The sequence below is a fragment of the Lampris incognitus genome, chromosome 15 (assembly GCF_029633865.1).
Source record: "Lampris incognitus isolate fLamInc1 chromosome 15, fLamInc1.hap2, whole genome shotgun sequence".
Lineage (NCBI taxonomy): Eukaryota > Metazoa > Chordata > Actinopteri > Lampriformes > Lampridae > Lampris > Lampris incognitus.
The window spans coordinates 12,871,123-12,891,967 of record NC_079225.1 but is presented as its reverse complement, the minus strand read 5'-3'; the positions used below and the strand labels follow the sequence as shown (position 1 = coordinate 12,891,967).

The 20,845-nt window shown below is 46.9% G+C and overlaps 1 protein-coding gene across 1 annotated transcript in view; it reads left to right on the top strand.

Annotated features, from left to right (window-relative positions):
* lama2 (laminin, alpha 2) overlaps positions 1–20,845 on the top strand; it is a 334,247-nt gene that overhangs the window by 223,677 nt on the left and 89,725 nt on the right. The window contains exons 29-36 of the mRNA XM_056294135.1: positions 154–330; positions 801–986; positions 1,872–1,990; positions 2,656–2,773; positions 5,511–5,669; positions 14,026–14,150; positions 14,252–14,338; positions 15,647–15,840. Of these exons, the coding sequence (XP_056150110.1) occupies positions 154–330; positions 801–986; positions 1,872–1,990; positions 2,656–2,773; positions 5,511–5,669; positions 14,026–14,150; positions 14,252–14,338; positions 15,647–15,840 (1,165 nt within the window). The remainder of the gene's footprint in view (positions 1–153; positions 331–800; positions 987–1,871; positions 1,991–2,655; positions 2,774–5,510; positions 5,670–14,025; positions 14,151–14,251; positions 14,339–15,646; positions 15,841–20,845) is intronic.

Sequence of the window (20,845 nt, the reverse complement as noted above, 5' to 3'; positions counted from 1 at the left end):
GAGCAAATTCCATGTATGTGCAAACCTACATGGCCAATACACATGGCTCTGATTCTGAGTGATGGCGATATTTTCTTTTTTTACCGCATTTCTTTTTTTTAAAGTACTGCTGTTATTAATGCCTGTGTTAATATGATTTCTCCACTTTCCTAGCTAACCCTCAAACCGGAGCAGACGGTGATCCCTCTGGTGGATAAGTCCAACAACGCAGAGACCAGGAGGGGGGTGAGCTTCCAGCACCCGGAGATCCTCGCCCATGCTGAGCTGGTCAGCTCCGCCCTCACCGAACCCTACTACTGGAGACTACCAGAGCAGTTCAGAGGATCGATGGTACGAAGACTCGCTCTGTGTGTGTGTGTGTGTGTGTGTGTCTGATAGAGGGAGTGGGAAATGGAGAAAGAGGGAGAATGAATTGAACTGTTCTGTTGGAGAATCAATATTGAGTACGAAGTGTATTACTGTCTGTCTCACACACACACACACACACACACACACACTCACTCGCATCCCTGCTGTCTAATAGATTGTGTGTGCGTGTATGAGAGTATGAGAGAGAATGAGGGAGAGAGAGACGGATGGGTGGCGAGTAAAGTTCTTTGGCTCTCTGATACAGCACCGATAAACTTTCTGCCTCTGTCAATCTGTTCCTCCTCCTCTCCGTCTATGTCAGTGTGTCTCACTGAATGTCACTCAGTGGTTATCTGGCCCCGCCTCTGTCGCTCTCCTTCTTCCTTTCTCTCTCTCTCTCGGTCTCTGCGTCTTGCACCTCCTCTCAATTCTGTCTCTCTGTCCCTCTCTAGATCACAGCTTACGGTGGCCAGCTGAAGTATGCGGTCTACTATGAGGCCAGAGATGAAACCGGCCCCTCTTCATACGAACCTCAAGTGATCATTCGAGGCGGGCCGAACCGAGACAAGACGATGACACACCACATACCAGGACTCCAGATTGGTCAGCTCACACGCCATGAGATTGACATGACAGAGGTATGGTTGGGAAAAGGGCCGAGTTTAAAAATGAAAAATGTAAGATATTGTATATATAATACATATATATATATATACTATATATAAGACATAATGTATTAGTTATTTTGTTTCAATTTACTTTGAATACATTCTGCATATTGGCAACACGGTGGCGCAGTGGTATGCGCGGTCACCCCACAACAAGAAGATCCTGGGTTCGAGCCCCGCGGTAGTCCAACCTTGGGGGTCGGCCATACTAGATTGTCCCTCGGTGTGAATGTGTGTGTGTGTGTGTGTGTGTGTGTGTGTGTGTGTGTGTGTGGGCCCTGGGATGGACTGGCAGCCTCTCCAGGGTGTCTCCCCGCCTGCTGCTCAATGACTGCTGGGATAGGCTCCAGCATCCCTGTGATCCTGAGAGCAGGATAAGTGGTTTGGATAATGGATGGGCGTTCAGAAATGCTAACACTGACGGGTCGTGTTTTGTTTTCACAATGTAAGTGTTCTGTAAGATGCTGTCCATTCCTTTGTAAGACTGGATGAGCATATTGGAGTAGGTCTGCAGGTAAAAATTGGATGAAATTTGATATAAAATTCTTAATAGCCCACCAAATTTGTTGACCCACAGAGTAAAACGCTTGAAACCCACTGTTGTACATATATTCCAAGGCCTTTTTCATAACATCTAATTTAATTTTTTGGGGTGTATAGAAATATAATCATCTACATGTGGATAATTATATTTAAGTTTATTTAAGTTGTATTAATCTGTTCTCACTACTGTTTTGATGGTAGCGCAAGAGCAGGACGTAACATTGATTTGTTATGGCAAGACGTCATTGTCTTATGATTCACTCCGTGTGTGTGTGTGTGTGTGTGTGTGGGTGTGTGTGTGTGTGAATGCAGCATGAATGGAAGCGTGCAGATGGGCATCCAATGACACGTGAGGACTTCATGGACGTCCTTTTCTATGTGGATTACATCCTGATTAAGGCTTCACATGGCAACTCGATGAGACACAGCCGGTAAAAACACACACACACTTTAATCTGATATTGACATTAACAGGTTAACTGTGACTTGGTCCACCTGATGTTATGTAATGTACTGTATCCACTGATAAAAAGCATATTATTTGGCGGGGTAAAAAGTGTTTGGACAATTTTGGCATTTGAGTCTCACGGTGTGGTTGTGGCTGTGTTCATGGCTATGTCCCCACTTTAAATGATGCCAAATTCTAAAATCTCACCCTAGCATCCAGTCTACCATTAAATTGGTGGTAGATGGCATTGTCTGCATTGAAGACAAATCAATCTATAATATACCTGTATTCCTTTACCTAGTGTCCCGCACTAGAATAAACCGCACTCAGTAAAAAAAACGCGTTGTTGTGGGGGGAAAACCCATATAATTCACTTCGGCATTTAAGTCGCATTTAAATGGCGGTACAGTATTTTCAAATTGAGTCACAAGATTAAACAGTGCCGTCTAGTGGCCTTAGTTGAAATGATCATTAAATGTGGTCAAAGTCGAATGTTGGCTGAGGGTGCAAGTTTTCCCATGTCTCACACTCTCTATTTGTTCTCATGCATTTACATACCTACACGTCTTTTTCCCCCCCTCTCTCGTTCCTTCCCCTCCTCTTCGTCCGTGTCTTCCTCTCTACATCCCCCTCTCGTTCCCTCCCCAGTATTTCAGAGATTAGCTTGACAGTGGCCGAAGAGGGCAGGCCGACGGCGGAGAGCGGGCGAGCCCATCAGATAGAGCAATGTGACTGTCCCACGGGGTACTCGGGGCTTTCCTGTGAGGTAACGTGTGGTCCAAATCATTTAACACACCATTCAATGTTCTTTATGTTTGCAGCTGAGCCTTAAAGTAAGACGAATAGGGCGGCCGGGTGGCGTGGCGGTCTATTCCGTTGCCTACCAACACGGGGATCGCCGGTTCGAATCCCCGTGTTACCTACGGCTTGGCCGGGCGTCCCTACAGACACAATTGGCCGTGTCTGCAGGTGGGAACCCGGATGTGGGTATGTGTCCTGTTCGCTGCACTAGCGCCTCCTCTGGTCAGGCGGGGCTCCTGTTGGGGGGGGGGGGGGATAGCGTGATCCTCCCACGCGCTATGTCCCCCTGGTGAAACGTTGTATCGGAGGAGGCACGTGGTAGTCAACAGCCCTCCCCGGCTCGGCAGAGGGGGTGGGTGGAGCAGCGACCGGGACGGCTCAGAAGAGTAGGATAATTGGCCAGGTACAATTGGGGAAAACGAAGGCTCGCCGTCTCTCCTTTTGTAAATTCACAGCCGAAACTTAAGACACGTCTCCGCCATCGTTCTGAAAGTAGTGAAACTTATCACTAGTAAAATTACAATCAGCAACTACACCACCGTGCCTCTGTCTGGCATCGCCGAAGCAGGCGCACATAATGATATGTGAGGCACCACCCCCTCCATTAACGGGACCGGTTCCTTGAGTTTGTGACGTATGAAATCCTGCCTGTCTGAATCCATTGGTATGCGTGTGTCCTTGGCACGCTGCAGTTTCAAAGCGGACATGTTCGGCCGTGGCGCTGACACTTCTTTTGAAAGAATTTTAACACACGATGTGAAGGCAAAGAACAGCCCTTTGCTTGGCATGGAGTGGTTGCCTCTGCAGAGTGTTAAAATCCTTTAACGCACGCCTTGGACTGGATTATCCCGCTTATACCATGGTCACTTACCAAAGAAAAGCATTGACTCATTTTTTTTCTCATTTTTTTTCTTATTTCTTACTTTTTTTCAGTTTATATTGTTATATTGGCGGCATGGGGGCGCAGTGGTTAGCACAGTCGCCTCACAGCAAGAAGGTCCTGGGTTCGAGCCCCGGGGTAGTCCAACCTTGGGGGTCGTCCCGGGTCATCCTCTGTGTGGAGTTTGCATGTTCTCCCCCGTGTCTGGGTGGGTTTCCTCCCACAGTCCAAAGACATGTAGGTCAGGTGAATCGGCCGTGCTAAATTGTCCCTAGGTGTGAATGTGTGTGTGTGGGCCCTGTGATGGACTGGCGGCCTGTCCAGGGTGTCTCCCCTTCTGCCGCCCAATGACTGCTGGGATAGGCTGCAGCATCGCCGCGACCCTGACAGCAGGATAAGTGGCTTGGGTAATGGATGGGTGGATGGTACTAGATGCTCATGGGTAGGTTTTCACACACATACTCGACCTCTGGCATGGCAAGCTCTCTATGCATCCACCATATCTCGACACTTAAGAGGACACAATAGTCCTTCTTTTGCGGTTCCATGTCGTGTTCAACGCCTTTCCGTTCAGGCAATGTAAACATGAAGGTCAGGGGCGGCGTCTCCAGCAGTTATCTAGTGAGTTTCCAATTTACAATTACAGTTCAAGTTTTAAGCCCCTGCAGTGTTTCGCAACAGCCTTCCCCCCCCCCCCTTTGGTTTGCAAGGATTAGGTCCCTCCGAGCGACTCCCCCACTTAACCACGATTTAGTCAGAGCAATTGACTTTCAGCCACAGCGGGCTCCATCTCCTAAGCCGCCAAAATAACACAGCGGCGACCGAATCCTAAATTTAATGAGTTGTCCATTGAGAGAGAGGTGATGATATATGCGACGACTATTTCTTTCAACCCCGGTGGTCGACAGCGCTCGAGGTATTATCGCTTATCATTGCTTCAGCCGCTACGGATTTACCATCGCCGGGAAACTCGTGACAAGACCTTTGACCTTTTGGTTCACTCTGTGGCCCGTTACTGGGGACGTCGCCGAAAAATGAGCGTTGTAGATCCATCGGTTCAGGTGCTGGTGCCGAGCTGAAGCCAGACAGGAAGTGGTGGCGAAACTCTAAATGCTCAGGTGGCAGAGGGCTCGGCTGACAGATGGCTTTTCTATTTGTAGCCGGCGTCGTTGTTAATAAAGCATCTTTAAACGGGCGTTTAGTGCTGGCAGAGGGAACAGATGGCTCTTTAAATGGACTCCATTAATTATTACTGAACAGGAGATGGGGAGAGACTTACCTTCTGTGTAGTGGGGTGGGGGGGGGTGTTTGCCTGCATGGAGGCGTGCACGTGCGCGTGCACGTGTGTTCAAGAGTTACTGGAGAGAATAAATTTTAATTGTATGTGTGTGTGTGTGTGTGTGGGGGGGGGTGGTGGTCAACGGTTGCCTAGAGGAATAACAATAAAGAATAATTATGTGTGTGTGTGTGTTTGTGTATGTCGGTGTGAGTTGTAGAACAATTTAACGTTTTGGGGAGTTTTGAGTGTGTGAACAAACAGAACCAAAATCGGAATAATTGCTAATTATGTGTTTCTGTGTATCCGTCTGTCTGTTGTTTTTGTTTTTGTTTTTTTTAACCTTTACTCTGGTCTGTTTCTCTGCCTCGCAGCTCGCTAGTGTCCACCTGCATCCGTGGTTGTCCGTCTTTATTTCATGTCCGTTCACTTGCCGTTCTTGGTCTTCTGTTTGTCTTGTCAGTGTTAACTATCCACCTGTCTCTTGTCTGTCTGTTGGTTTTAATCTGCTCGTCTGTCTCTCTCTCTCCCTCTCCTGTCTTCCAGGAATGTGCTGCTGGGTTCTACCGGTTGCGTGGAGCCAGCAGCGTTCTGGCGCCTGCTGCAGCATCCAGAGTACCCACCGTGGTGGGCATGGGCAGCTGTGTGCAGTGCCAATGCAGTGGGCACTCTTCCACCTGTGACCCGGAGACGTCCATATGCCAGGTAGATGAGAGAGAGTGTGTGTGTGTGTGTTATCAAGGGGCAGTGGCGGGGGTTTGATTGGGGTCTCTGAGAGCTTGCAGTCGGCATTCGGCCACCTGTGACCCTGATGCCACCATATGCCAGGTAGTGGTGGGAATGTGAGAGAAGTAAGGAGAGACTGTGTGTGTGTGTGTGTGTGTGTGTGTGTGTGTGTGTGTGTGTGTGTGTGTGTGTGTGTGTGTGTGTGTCGGGGGGGGGTATGTCAGGTAATTAGCCCTGCAATAATTAACAAGCTCAGACATATTCAAATTTTGTGCATTTCTTCTCTGCGGGATCTGTTGCCTTTGAAACGCGAGTCATCTCACTGCAGCCGCACAACAGACACTTGTGTCGACAACAGAGAACAATTCAGCTGGAAGAAAAAGTCAAGACAATCTACTAAGCATGAAGAGAAACTAAGTATTTATCTAAAATGTGTATTTTCCCCCTCATTTAATGTTTCTCTGAAGCTAGAAATCACAAAATTAACTTTTCAGTTTCTCCATTTTTAAACAAATTTGTTCCTAAGAAGTATCCAAAAAAAAAAAACAGCAACACACATCCAAGTGACACCGTTTGTGGGATTTAATTAGATTGTGAATTTGCAGCTGGTTGCTAGACTAGTCGTACTAAGTGTCTATTTTGTCGGTTGTCTGTATAATCTACTGGTGGCGACATTTTTGCGGCACCTTCCTTCTCACACAAATCGTTCCTCACACTCAGGTTCCTCCCCCCTTACTCACAATACACCTACCAATGCCTAATTCATGTGGTCTGGGAAAACACCCATTCACTTGCTTTCAAGCAAGATGTCTAACAGCCCCGCTAGCAGGTGTTCACACCGCCTCCCTTCTCTCACCACCCAGATGCCTGCTCCACACTTACTGCACTTACACAATGAGGCTTGCTGGCGACAATATTTTTTTGCATGCATCGATTAGGCTACCAGCCACGACACATCTCACACTCACTGACTTGATGAAGGCGGCGTGTTGGAAATTCCGCTCTGAATAAATACGTCGCCTGTAAGTACAAACCTGCTCCTGCACAAGAACGACGCTGCTGCAACTGACGGTGCGGTTCTGAGGAAGGGAAGCAACCATTTCCGATGGTACTTCCATTAGCTTCGGGTTTGGCTTGTAAGCCATGCTCGTTTCTGGATTTTGGTCACCGTTTGATAACTGTGCTCAACATGGCCACGTGGTGCCGGTGGGAGGGCTGAATAATGTCAGTATTCAGTGATTGCTTTTACAGTCGTGTTGCGTCCAGTGGCGCCACATCTGATAGGGTGTTGACGTGCTGTCAGGAATCAGGGATATTTATTTGCCGTTTCATTCCATGCACCTGTGCACGTGAAATGAAACGAAATATCATCTAAACTACAAGAACACATATATCCAAACCGCAAAATACTACAAAAGCTACAAAACCAATTTATAATAATAATAATAATAATAACCATTACATTCATATAGCACTTTTCCAACATATAAAAAAAATTCACTGTCCAAGAGAGCGAACGCCAGGATGACTGCCGGAACTGCCAGTCTGCATGGGCTAGCAGTTAGCTTAGCCTGCCCTGCTTCCATGTCCTGTCAGACCACCCTCGGTGTTTCCTACTCGGGGGAAGCTCTAGGCAAGGGCCGTGGTCCCTTGGCCCACTGGACGCAGCAGACCAGGCTCCCTCAGCTGATCCAACGCCAGCTCTCCCAGCCAGACACCCTGATACACCTCCCTGCACGCCACACAACGACACCAAAAACACAGTCAATGCTAGGCGAGGCTGCCGCCAGACCGCCTTCGGTGTTATCGGAACTGCCCGTCTGCATGGGCTAACAGCTAGCTTAGCCTGCCCCACTTCCGCCTCCTGTCAGACGCAATTGGTGCAACCACCTATGGTGGAACTATTACATTCTGCAGTGATCCTGCAGCCAGTTTGGAGACAAAGCAAGAGAAGCAAGATTGAGATGGTTTGGACATGTGTAGAGGAGAGATGCTGGGTATATTGGGAGAAGGATGCTGAATATGGAGCTGCCAGGGAAGAGGAGAAGAGGAAGGCCAAAGAGGAGGTTTATGGATATGGTGAGGGAGGACATGCTGGTGTGACAGCAGAAGATGCAGAGGACATGGAGAAATGGAAACCGATGATCTCCTGTGGCGACCCCTAATGGGAGCAGCCGAAAGTAGTAGTAGTAGCAGTAATCCTGCAGCCCTTAATGAAATGACTGCAAGTAGACATTTGTCTTATTCCATCAGAAAACAAAACAAAAATGTCTGAATCTGTGTCGCAGTCAGAGAGGACACCGGCACCAGCATCGCATGTGCATTATGTAAACGGGCGCCATTGCATATGTTGTCATCACTGATCTCTGTAGTTTTTCTGTTGGACTTCCCAGTCATGATTTCAGCACCAGCGCTGATGGAAACATGAATGATAACCATGCACACACCTCCTCACTGGCACAGTGTAGTGCAGCGACCACCAACCCTGCCACTGGAGAGCTACCATCCTGAGGGTTTTCTGTCCCTAGCATAAGGTTGGAGTGAAAACCAGCAAGGATGGTAGCTCTCCAGGAGTAGGCTTGGTGACCACTGGTGTAGTGCACAGGGTTGGGTAGTAACGGATTACACGTAATAGGGATTATGTAATGAGATTACAAAAATAAGTAACTAATCGGCCCAGATTACATTTGAAAAATGTGTCGTTTGATTATAGTTGCATTGTCAAGGATTACTTGATTACATTTTTTTGTTACGTCTTTAAAATATAGCAATTTTAGAATTATGAAACGATGATGGATAAGCCTATCACCACCGGGTAACTTTCTATGTATTTCACAGTATACCAGAGTTTTTAATCTGGTGTCTGGGGCGACATTCCTACGCTGCACTCCCGTGCTGGTGCACCGGAAGTGAGGTGTAGTGATGTATTTTACGTCAATCAGCAATGACTGATTTGCCAGACCTGAACTTCCGTGTGACAAAAGCGTTCGCACGCCTCTGATTGGCTCGCCTTCAGGGCTTTCTGCCAGAAAGCTTCCACTTTGAAAGCCATGGTGGAAAAACCTAAGAAGCATCCAAAAAAAAAAGTGTTTGATGCTCCAGAGAAAAAAAGGAACTCGGCGTTCAGAGGAAGGATTAAAGTTGTAAAAAAAAGCAAAAAAACAAAGCAATTGGCGGTGAGGACAAACACGGAAAAGCATTGGCGTATCTTTTCCTCATTGGAGAGGGCTGAAAGAAGAGAAGTAATTACTCTCACTGCCAGGAATGGGGAGGCAAGATTTCCACACTGCAGGTTTGAATAAAATATTTGGCACTACTTGGGCGGGCTTGAGCGACTGTCTGTCACCTGTAGTCCGTGCCAGTAGTGTTTTTGTAAGGGTAATTTGATTTGACCAACTGTAAATGCTGAATATGCAAAATGTTTTTATTTGCATTAAAAATGTTTTGAGAAAAAAAAAGACTTTATGGAACTCACATTTTTTTGTGGCTGCACCCATTTTCTTTGTTTAAGGTGCAATATTTTCAATGTTTGATTTTGAAGTAATCCAAAAAGTAATCCAAAATTACTCAGATTAGATTACATTTTTTGTAATCCAATAGATTACGTTATACTAAACTGTCCCTAGGTGTGAATGTGTGTGTGTGTGTGTGGGGGGGGGGGGGGGGGCTGTGATGGACTGGCAGCCTGTCCATGGTTTCTCCCCCGCCTGCCGCCCAATGACTGCTGGGATAGGCTCCAGCATCCCTGCAACCCTGAGAGCAGGATAAGCGGTTTAGATACTGGATGGATGGATGGATGGATGGAATCTGAACAAGTTTGATTAGCTAATTAGGTTTCCCAGGTCGATTATGACCCAGATGAAATTTTAATAGTCCCCACAGCACAGCTTGTAACCCGTGGTGTATGTTAATAACAGTGCAACTGTATCTTGCACAGCTGGCCAAGGTCTTCCTGACTGTTGTTGGATAGTAACTACATCTCCAATGGTACATACAGCAACAGCTAGTCAGAAAACCCAAAATGCACGTGGAGTAAATTAAAGTGGTTTAGGTAAAGTAAACTAAAATGGTTTAATGAAAGTAATGAACGTTGTATGTAGTGGTGAAGTTTGGGAATGGTCTCAGCGATGAAATGGACCGTCACTTCAGCATTGTGCTACAGAGAATTTCTGGTTGCATGTAGAGTTGAAGACAAAGAATGGACCAGTATAACAGACGTTTGACAGACATCACAAGGCAGGAATAGGAAGATGCTCGGAGTCACATCGTAGTTTTTCAACCAGCATTGTGAAGACAAAGAAGAGGGAGATTATGATAATTCTCTGTGTCTCATCTTTACTGGTCTCTCTTTTTCTCCCATCTTCCTCTCTCTGTCCTCTTCTCCCACCTCCTTCGGGTCTCTTTCTATCAACTCTTCTGTTCATTCTCTCACTTCCGCCCTCCACTCTTGACTCTCTCTCTCTCTCTCTCTCTCTCTCTCTCTCTCTCTCTCTCTCTCTCTCTCTCTCTCTCTCTCTCTCTCTTGCTCACTCTCTCTCGCTCACTCTCTCTTCCTCTCGCTCACTCCCCCGTTCATATGCTCCTCTCCCATCTCTCCCCCCTCACCTCCATCTAATCTAATTACACTCTCCCATTACCCCTCTCTTTCTCCACTTTCTGTCATTCTATTTTTCATCCCTCTCTTTCTTCATTCCTCCCTCTAACCGTCTCTTCTCCCTGCCATTCCCTCCCCTCTCTTTTGCTTTCCCCTGTTGCTCTCTCTTTCTCCACTTTGCCCTTTCAACATTACCCTCCTCTTCTCTCTCCCTCCCTCTTCTCTCTCTCTCTCTCTCGTTCTCTCTCTCTAATTTTCCCATTCCCCCCTTTTTTGCTTGTGCAGTCCCCCTCCCTCTTTGTTCTCTCTCTTCTGATGAGCCTCTCTCGCTCTCTCTCTCTCTCTCTCTCTCTCTCTCTCTCTCTCTCTCTCTCTCTCTCTCTCTCTCTCTCTCTCTCTCTCTCTCTCTCTGCCTCCCAGGCATTTTCCCTAGCCTATTTCCATTTCCCTCTCCATAACAACATCATTAGCATTTTCTAACCAAGCGGGCTAAATTGAAAATGCTAAACGAGTTTGTTTCTGTGGTAATTAGCAGTAACGAGGAACACAGGAAGTTAATGGAAATGACTTGCCTCGTTAAGAGGCAACTTCCTGTTGCGCTGATTGAAGTTCCTGTTTCAACAAACAAGACGAACACATAAGACAGGGCCCTGGGGATATAGTGTGTGTGTGTGTGTGTGTGTGTGAGAGAGAGAGAGAGAGAGAGAGAGAGAGAGAGAGAGAGAGAGAGAGAGAGAGAGAGAGAGAGAGAGAGAGAGAGAGAGAGAGGGAGAGAGTGTGAGGTGTTATAGGAATCTTCATAGGAATCTTCAAAAGAGCTCTTGGATATCTAACAGCTTCACAAGGATGAAAGATTTATATATATATATATATATATATAAAATAACTTTTTCTTTTGAGTGGCCGCCTAACTTACCCTTTGACTTGTATAATAACATTTTTCAGATTTTTCAGAAATGAGCTAGCTGGTTCCTGCTGCACGTTTTCTCCGCGTACATAAAAACTTTGGTGAAGTAGACTAGGCAGAGACCATTGCTTACTGTTGGGACAACTAGTGATCACCCATCAGCTATGCAGATATGTCTTCTGGAGGTTTCAATACAGCTGGTCTTTATGTCTCCACAAGGTGAAATTGAAATCTTAGGGATTGGAGCGGAAATTTCAGGGTGCATTTAAAGGGACAGTTCACTATTGATGCGCACGCTGTCTGTCAGCACCGTTGTTTTCATCAGACATCGTAAATGTTGTGCGCTTGATTTCTTGTGAATGAGAAATCCAGCCGATGTTGCGTCGCAATCCCTCTGAGGCTTTCACTTGTCTCCATTTCCCAAGCAAATTCACAATGTTGGCACAGTGGCGTAGCGGTTAGCAGACTCGCCTCACAGCAAGAAGGTCCTGGGTTCGAGCCCTGGGTTTGTCCCACCTTGGGGGTTGTCCCGGGTCGTCCTCTGTGTGGAGTTTGCATGTTCTCCCCGTGTCTGTGTGGGTTTCCTCCGGGTGCTCCAGTTTCCTCCCACAGTCCAAAGACACGTAGGTCAAGTGAATCGGCCGTACTAAATTGTCCCTAGGTGTGTGTGTGTCGGCCCTGTGATGGCCTGGCGGCCTGTCCAGGGTGTCTCCCCGCCTGCCACCCAATGACTGCTGGGATAGGCTCCAGCATCCCGGCGACTCCAGTTGGGATGGGCGGCTTGGATAATGGATGGATGGAGGATTCACAATGTTGACCTGATGTTGAGATATGTCATGTTTCTTGTTCTAAGTAGCGCGCTCGTGTGGTCGCAGTACTCCACATAACCATTGTGGTGCATGCCTTTACAGATTGTAACTTAAAGCAGATTGAATTTTCATCAGCAATTCAAAACAAACATTTTGATTATTGTCTGCAATATACTACATCAATGTGATATATATATATATACACACGCAGCTTGAGTCAAGACCCGAGTCTTTGCATTGAACGAATACAAACATCAGGCCTGTGCTGCAGTCCCCTCTGGGTCTCTGTGCCCATTATTTTAGTTCTAGTCGCCAGCTGCTTCTTTTCACCTGACAGTGAGGAGTTTCACCAGAGGGACGCAGCACGTGGGAGGATCACGCTATCCCAGTTCCCCTTCCCACTCGAACAGGCACCCCGACCGACCAGAGGAGGCGCTAGTGCAGCGAGCAGGACACACACCCACAGCCGGCTTCCCACCTGCAGACACGGCCAATCGTGTCTGTAGGATGCCCAACCAAGCCAAAGGTAACACGGGGATTCGAACCAATGATCCCCGTGTTGGTAGGCAACGGAATAGACCACTACGCCCCCCGGACCTCCCATCTTTTTTTTTTCTTTTTTTTTTTTTCCATTGAGGAGAACACCAAGTCTCTCCTGTTGTAGAATGAACCCATGATGGCCTACTTGTGGTCGATACAGACATAAAACACAAGGAAATCAGTTCAACTTGGACGAGATGTAAAATATGCCACTTTTATTTCTTTAAGTAAATATTTCAAATAAAAATGTAAATCTCATCCTACTTGAACAGGTTTACTACTCCCCCCCGAGACAATCCTGACAAAGTAGTCGACGTGGTACAGGGAAACACATTGTTCTCAAGTGCACAAAATAAGAGCAGCTCGTGGTCCTGCACACCCAAGATTTCAGCCCTTGGGACCCGCTTTAGAGTTTAATGAACAAGGCGGACAGAAAACTCCAGCCGCCTAGCGGACCTATTGGTTGTACTGTAAAAACTTAAAACCCAGCTCCATATGGCCTTTTCTGTGCACCACCAACGGCACCGTAACAACCTGGCGAGCTCTCCTGTGCACAAAATAAAGATTTTAACTGGAACCGAAGTCCTCGCCGTCCCTTTGAGTCCAATTAATGAGGCTAACAAGACACTTAAGGGCTTTCACCTTTGGATGGTCGCTGCTGTAGTTCATAGCTTTGTCAAATGACTGAAGTGGAGGCTGCTGGCAGGTTTTCTGTGTTTCCTGCCTACTTTTCATAAGCTCTTCGAGGTGTTCAGGATGACGGCTGTTAAGACGCACAATTAAACTGGAGTGTGGTTTTAATCCTCCGTGCATCACCGGTGCTTTACAAGCATTGCAAATAGCAATTCTGTTATCTGTTTCAGACAGTAGCGAACCGTGACTTTTAAACCGTATCCCTCTGACCACCCGGCGTCCCTCGTCAGGAAAAAGGCAAACCACCAGCAAAGCTAGCTTAGCCCTCTCCTATAGTACCGGTTCGAATCCCCATGTTACCCCCGGCTCGGTCGAGCGTCCCCACAGACACGATTGGCCGTGTCTGCGGAGTGGGACGCCAGATGTGGGTATGTGTCCTGCTTGCTGCACTAGCGCCTTCTGTGGTCATTCAGGGGGGAGGGGGAACTGGGGGGAATAGCGTGATCCCCCCACGCGCTACGTCCCCCTGGTGAAACTCCTCACTGTCAGGTGAAAAGAAGCGGCTGGTGACTCCACATGTATCAGAGGAGGCGTGTGGTAGTCTGCAGCCCTCCCCGGATCGGCAGAGGGGGCGGAGCAGCGACCGGGATGGCTCAGAAGAGTGGGGTGATTGGCCGGATACAACTGGGGGGAAAAAAAGGGGGGGGGATCCAAAAATTAAAAAAAATTAGTGTGCTTTGTGTGTTTGTGTCGACAGCCTGTGTTAATCTATCTGCTGATGTGTTGTCTTCAGAGGAGTGTAGGATGTTTCATCCCTAGTGTGTGTGTGTGTGTGTGTGTGTGTGTGTGTAGAACTGCCAGGACAACACGGAGGGCGACAGGTGTGAACGGTGCACTCCAGGCTTCTACGGTGTGGTCCGCGGTTTCCACAATGACTGTAAGCCATGCGCGTGCCCACTTCCCAATCCAGAGAACAAGTAAGTTAGCTTTTCTGATGGGGATGATGATGATGATGCCTCTGATCATTTCCAGATTGTCATAATAAGCTTTTAAATTAATTCGAAAAATACCTTTCTAGTTTCAGCCCCACCTGTGTTTCCGAGGGGTTTGATGACTACCGCTGCACAGCCTGTCCTGAAGGGTACGAGGGACAATACTGTGAAAGGTCAGGCCAACACACCTACACACACGCTCACATGCAGATACGATATTTTCATGTACTACACAGTACCCTTTGTCCCGCATTGCGTTATCTTCGTGTCATCCCAGCTGTTATTAAAAGTAGGTTTGAAACTGGGGCAGGGCTGCGCCACTGCTGGGGTTTGGCAGAGGGACGGAGGCAAATGTCGACAGTACCAGCCACATTTGATACACCACAGACACACACAGATCTGACCGGCGTGGAGGTCTTCCCCAGTCTTTCCTTGACGCCTTTCCTCTCGTCCTGGGCTCCACATTCTTGCGGCGATTGCCAGCCGGCAAAGGCCCCGCCCGGCGTTCTGTGCTGTCCCTCTCATCCATCTCGTTTGTCTGGCGTGCTGGCGGAGGTAGCGAGGCTGCGGTTGCCATGCTGGCCCAAGAGACTGATCCCGGTCCGGTGGCTCAGCGGAGAGGATAAAAGCTCTGCAATCACACATCCATAGATCACACATCCACACATCGCATCCATAGATGGGTACATGTCCCTTTGAGCCACGTGTTTCTTGTAAGACTCACATGTACTGCGCTGCTTCACATCTTACCCCTGCCACCATGTGAAATTGAAAAATAACTGGCAAATTTCACAAGAAACTATCTTGAGAATCGCCTTGCACCGGCTTCTTCCATTTACAAGTAATTTCAGTCTTTGTTGTGGCTGCTTTTCCTTTTCTTTGTGGTAGTTGTTCCGCCTAAGTCTGCATGTTCCTTGTGACTCGCAATTTTCCCCCGTTTGGCGTAGCGTCTGCAGCAAAGACGGTGACAGGTTAGCCTGCACTCGACTCAGGTGTGTGCGGTTTGACTGACATCCAGCTCGGCCCCGTGATGACGGCCTTCCCTGCTTCCTGCACGGCCGTGGGAGAAAAGCCAGATTTTAGCAACACGTCTGTCCTGTAGTGGTTTGACTTTTGAAAACTAAAGCCAGTCAAAATGCGGGACGTGGTCTCAAGACGCGGGACGCGGGAGGAAAATGCGGTGCAGGTGGTCAGCCTAGGCTATGCACACTTGCGGTTTGGCTTGTTTGGTGTGGAAGTCTCTGAAGGGAGACGTGCTCAAACAGCAGTACATGTGTTGCCCACTGTGTCGTGTTAGAGCGAGGATGTGTCTGATTTTTCTATCATGTTTCTGCAACACAAATACTTTAAAAGAGATGACTCAGGATTTTTTTTACTCATTTGTTCACCATTTTGATCATTTCTGTCTATTAACGAAGGGCTACAGGTTAAATTTCTAATTCCCATCATTCCCCCCCCCCCATCTGCTCCCACCTTTCCAGGTGTGCCAGTGGTTATCATGGTAACCCCCGAATGCCGGGCGGCCACTGTGAGGAATGTAAGTGTTCTGTGTGGGGGGCACTCCCTGGACCATGTGACCCTGTGACGGGCCAGTGCCGCTGCAGGGGCGGGACAACGGGGCGGTCGTGTGACCAATGCATGGAAAGGCATGTGTGTGGACCAGCTGGGATTACCTGTAAGACTAACATTAACGATCTGTCTATCTATCTATCTATCTATCTATCTATCTATCTATCTATCTATCTATCTATCTATCTATCTATCTATCTATCTATATATATATATCTTTCTGTCTATCTATCTATCTATCTATCTATCTATCTATCTATCTATCTATCTATCTATCTATCTGTCTGTCTGTCTGTGTCTATCTCTGTCTGCCTGTCTGTCTGTCTGTCTGTCTGTCTGTCCATCTATCTATCTATCTATCTATCTATCTATCTATCTATCTATCTATCTATCTATCTATCTATCTATCTATCTATCTGTATGTCTTTTCTGTCTGTCTGTCTGTCTGTCTGTCTGTCTGTCTGTCTGTCCATCTATCTATCTGTATCTATATCTGCCTGCCTGTCTGTCTGTCTGTCTGTCTGTCCGTCTGTCTGTCCATCTATCTATCTATCTATCTATCTATCTGTCTGTCTGTCTGTCTGTCTGTCTGTCTGTCTGTCTGTCTGTCTGTCTGTCTGTCTGTCTGTCTGTCTGTCTGTCTGTCTGTCTGTCTGTCTGTCTGTCTGTCTGTCTGTCTGTCTGTCTGTCTATCTATCTATCTATCTATCTATCTATCTATCTATCTATCTATCTATCTATCTATCTATCTATCTATCTATCTATCTATCTATCTATCTATCTATCTATCTATCTAAATCAAATCAAATCAATTTTATTTGTGTAGCCCAATGTCACAAATTACAACTTTGCCTCAGTGGGCTTAACAGCAACACAACATCCTGTCCTTAGACCCTCTCATCGGATAAGGAGCAACTCCCTAAAAAACCCTTTTAACAGGGAGAAAAAATAGGAAGAAACCTCAGGGAGAGCAACAGAGGAGGGATCTCTCTCCCAAGACGGACAGCATGCAATGGATGTTGTGTTCACGCATTTACATAATACAACATTGAAAGAGGATAACAGAATTATAATGGGCATAGAATTTATGAAGAACATGATGCACAGGATGCCAAGCAGTGTCCACATGCCAACGGAGCAGTCCAGGACCCAAGCCACGCGACCAGCATCATCATATAATAAAAGAAAAACTTATGTGAGGAGAGGAAGGGCAGGCAGCATCCAAATGGCGACCACCATCACCATGGAGACCTAAGGAGGAGAACCGACCGCACATGCATGCAAGAGAGACTCACATGACACCATTCAAACACAGAAAAAGAGAAAGGAGAAGACATCACTCAGAGAGAGAGAAAAGACATGTTAGAGAAGAGAACAGTTTGCAATAAGTCATTAGCCATAATCAGTTAAGTCATCAATTCGTCATAATCTATACTCTGTAATCTATACTCTATCATCTCGTCGGCAGAAGAGTGGTTGGTAGATTAATTGAGACAGAAAACCAACCCGCCATCCAGTAAAGGTTGGGAAGCACTCAACTTAAAGGCAACTAATTGTAAACTAAGGCAAAAAGATGAGTTTTAAGTTTGGATTTAAAGGACTCAACAGACTCTGATTGTCTGATGGCAGCAAGCAGGTTATTCCACAAAAATGGAGCCCGATAGGAAAAGGCCCTGCTGCCACCAGCTGACTTCTTTTTAACTTTGGGTACACACAGGAGCCCTGTATTTTGAGAACGAAGTGCTCGAGCTGGCATGTAAGGTTTAAGGAGATCAGACAGGTAGGATGGGGCAAGCCCATTTAGGATTTTATAAGTCAGCAGAAGCACCTTGTATTCTGATCTAACATGGTTAGGAAGCCAATGAAGGGAGGCAAGAATTGGTGTAATATGGTCAAATTTCCTAGTTTTAGTTAGGATTCTAGCAGCAGCATTCTGAACCGTCTGAAGACTTTTAGTACTAGAATGTGGCAGACCTGAGAACAGAACATGACAGTAATCAAGTCTGGTAAAAACAAATGCATGTATTAGAGTCTCTGCGTCAGCCATGGAGAGAAAAGACCGAATTTTACGTAAGTGAAAAAAGGCAGTCTTGGTGATTTCTTTAATGTGCTTATCAAAGGAAAGGCTGGGATCAAACGTAACACCAAGATTTTTGGCTGCCACACTTTGTGAAACCACAGAGCTGTCGATTGTTATCATTACTTGATCAAATTGGTGTCTGTGTCTAGCAGGGCCAATGACTAGCATCTCGGTTTTATCTGAATTTAAAAGCAGAAAGTTAAGTGACATCCAGTTTTTCACAGTAGCCAAGCAGGCCTCTAAGTTAGTGATCTGAGTATGATCATCAGCCCTTATAGGCACATACAGCTGAGTATCATCAGCATAGCAATGTAAATCTATTCCATAACTGCATATAATTTGGCCAAGAGGTGTAATGTAAAGAGAGAAAAGTAGAGGGTCAAGTACTGAGCCCTGTGGCAAACCATATTTAATGTCAGAACATTTTGATATAATATTATTATAGCAGACACAATGTGTTCTTCCAGATAAGTAGGACTTAAGCCAAGAGAAAGCTGAGCTAGAGACACCAAAATTACAATTTAATCTATCTAAAAGTATACAGTGATCAGTGGTGTCAAAGGCTGCACTGAGGTCCAGTAGTAGAAGCACAGAAGTGGAATCAGAGTCGATAGCCAGTAGACGATCATTTATCTATCTATCTAGCTAGCTAGCTAGCTGTCTGTCTGTCTGTCTGTCTGTCTGTCTGTCTGTCTGTCTCTGTCAATCTGTCTGTCTATCTAGCTATCTGTCTATCTATCTATCTAGTTGTCTATCTGTCTGTCTGTCTGTCTGTCTGTATTTTTTTTTGCAGTGAACTGTGAATGAGCAGTTAAAGTGCTTCCTCTTGTTGCCATGGGAGACGGGGATTCATGTAAAAAGTCAGTCAAGTAATTTGGAAAATAATTTCAATGCCATTTAGATCTAATTTAAACTTAATATGGCCATAATGGCAGGGCCAATTCATTGCTGTCAGCATGTCAGGGGATAAGCGTGTGTGTGAGTGTGAGTAGAGAATGGAGGTGGAAAACATGGAGGGGCGGTTCTAAGACATCAGAGGAGCTGATATAAAATTGCTCTTTTTCGGTGCAGGCAGGAAGTTGTTGGCTCAGGTCTTTGTGTTCACACATAAAGCAAAGTGTGTTCATAGATTGGCTCTCCAGAATGTACTCTGACATCAGACCGCCCTGGATGTAAATTTACTGCACAATCACAAGCTCTGATGGTTTCTACAGAGCAGGGTGCTCACGATGCGGTCAGGGAGGGGGGGGCAGGGTGGAGTTGGGCTACCTGGGAGATGAAACAAAGTGGGGCAAGGTCCTTGTTAGCGGAAACTAAAGAATGGCTGATAACTCCCACATCAGTTCACCATGTGGATATTCACTGGCATGGGTCATGTCAGGGCGGCACGGTGGCGCAGTGGTTAACGCGGTCGCCTCACAGCGAGAAGGCCCTGGGTTCGAGCCCCGGGGTAGTCCAACCTCGCCGGGTCGTCCTCTGTGTCGAGTTTGCACGTTCTCCCCGTGTCTGCGTGGGTTTCCTCCCACAGTCCAACGACATGTAGGTCAGGTCAATCAGCCATTTTAAATTGTCCCTAGGTGTGTGTGTGTTGGCCCTGTGATGGACTGGCGGTCTGTCCAGGGTGTCTCCCTACCTGCCGCCCAATGACTACTGGGATAGGCTCCAGCATCCCCGCAACCCTGAGAGCAGGATAAGTGGTTTGGATGGGTGGATGGGTCATGTCTGGCCAGAGCCTAAAAAAAGTATTTTGAAAATAGAAACATGAAATCTATAATAAAGTAAAAAGGGGGAAAAACTGAGCAACATTTTCGCTGTGGCGAATCACACATTGCTCATATCCTAACAATACAATAAAATAAGACATGTTGGTGCCCCATTGATTATTGCCAAGGCGCTGTTGCCGTGGCCCTGTGATCAGCATGGGGCAAAATCAGGTCTTGTGACGGTGATCCAAAAGAAAGACGTGAGAAATCCTTGCAAATTCAGTAAATCTTTCGTCAGTAACTTTGGTTCACAGCGGATCGACATTAAAATGCAAGGTAGGATCTTGTAAAAGTGATCTTGCTCTCCCATAAGATGTGTACTGCCGAATAGCATGATCCTCCTATGTGCTACGCCCCCCTGGTGAAACTCCTCACTGTCAGGTGAAAAGAAGCGGCTGGAGACTCCACATGTGTCGGAGGAGGCATGTGGTAGACTGCAGCCCTCCCCGGATCGGCAGAGGGGGTGGGGCAGCGACCGGGACGGCTTGGAAGAGTGGGGTAATTGGCCAGGTACCATTGGGGAGAAAAAGGTGGAGGTCCCACATCTGTAAAGAACAAATGGAGAGATTCCACGTGTGCAGAGCCGGCACAAGGCATAAGCGAACTGAGCAGTCGCTGAGGGACCCCGCGCCAGCAGGGGGACCCCAAGAGCGCTTGAGATGTCAAACACAACAGGTTGATATATTTTTGTGTGTGTGATATATCAGTAGTCATCACCAAAAAACTAAAAACTAAATATTTTGATGTCATGACTGACAAATGAATGCTACTGGCTTAATCATTTCCGCTGCCTATGGCAGAGCTGGGGTCAGCTTCATGTGCATTATCGTTATATTGTCAGGGCCGGCTCTGCACGTGTAGTCCTGCATGGGATGTCTTGTTGTCATGCATGTGTGTGTATTGTGTCATACATGTGTGTGTGTGTTGCGTGATACATTGTGTGTTTGCAGTGTGAAGCATTAAAGGATGGTCACCTCTTTGTCCATCACTCCCCTTAATAGGTGCGTACACCCCTACACATGTGTAGGTTTCAGTTGTGGTTTTCAGGTCCACTGCGTGGTGTGTTTAAGAGAGCGGGTGAGATTAGCAGGAGCTAGTACTCATTTGGCAGGGGACCCTCTTGTTCCACCAGGGGGCAGCACACGTAACTGTGTACATGCTGAACTTAAACACAAACCCAATGCAAGCCTATTTGTGTGTGGGTGATGTATTTAGGCAGGTGTGTGCATGCTCTTGCTCGTGTGTGCTGTGTATGCGTGCATGTGTGT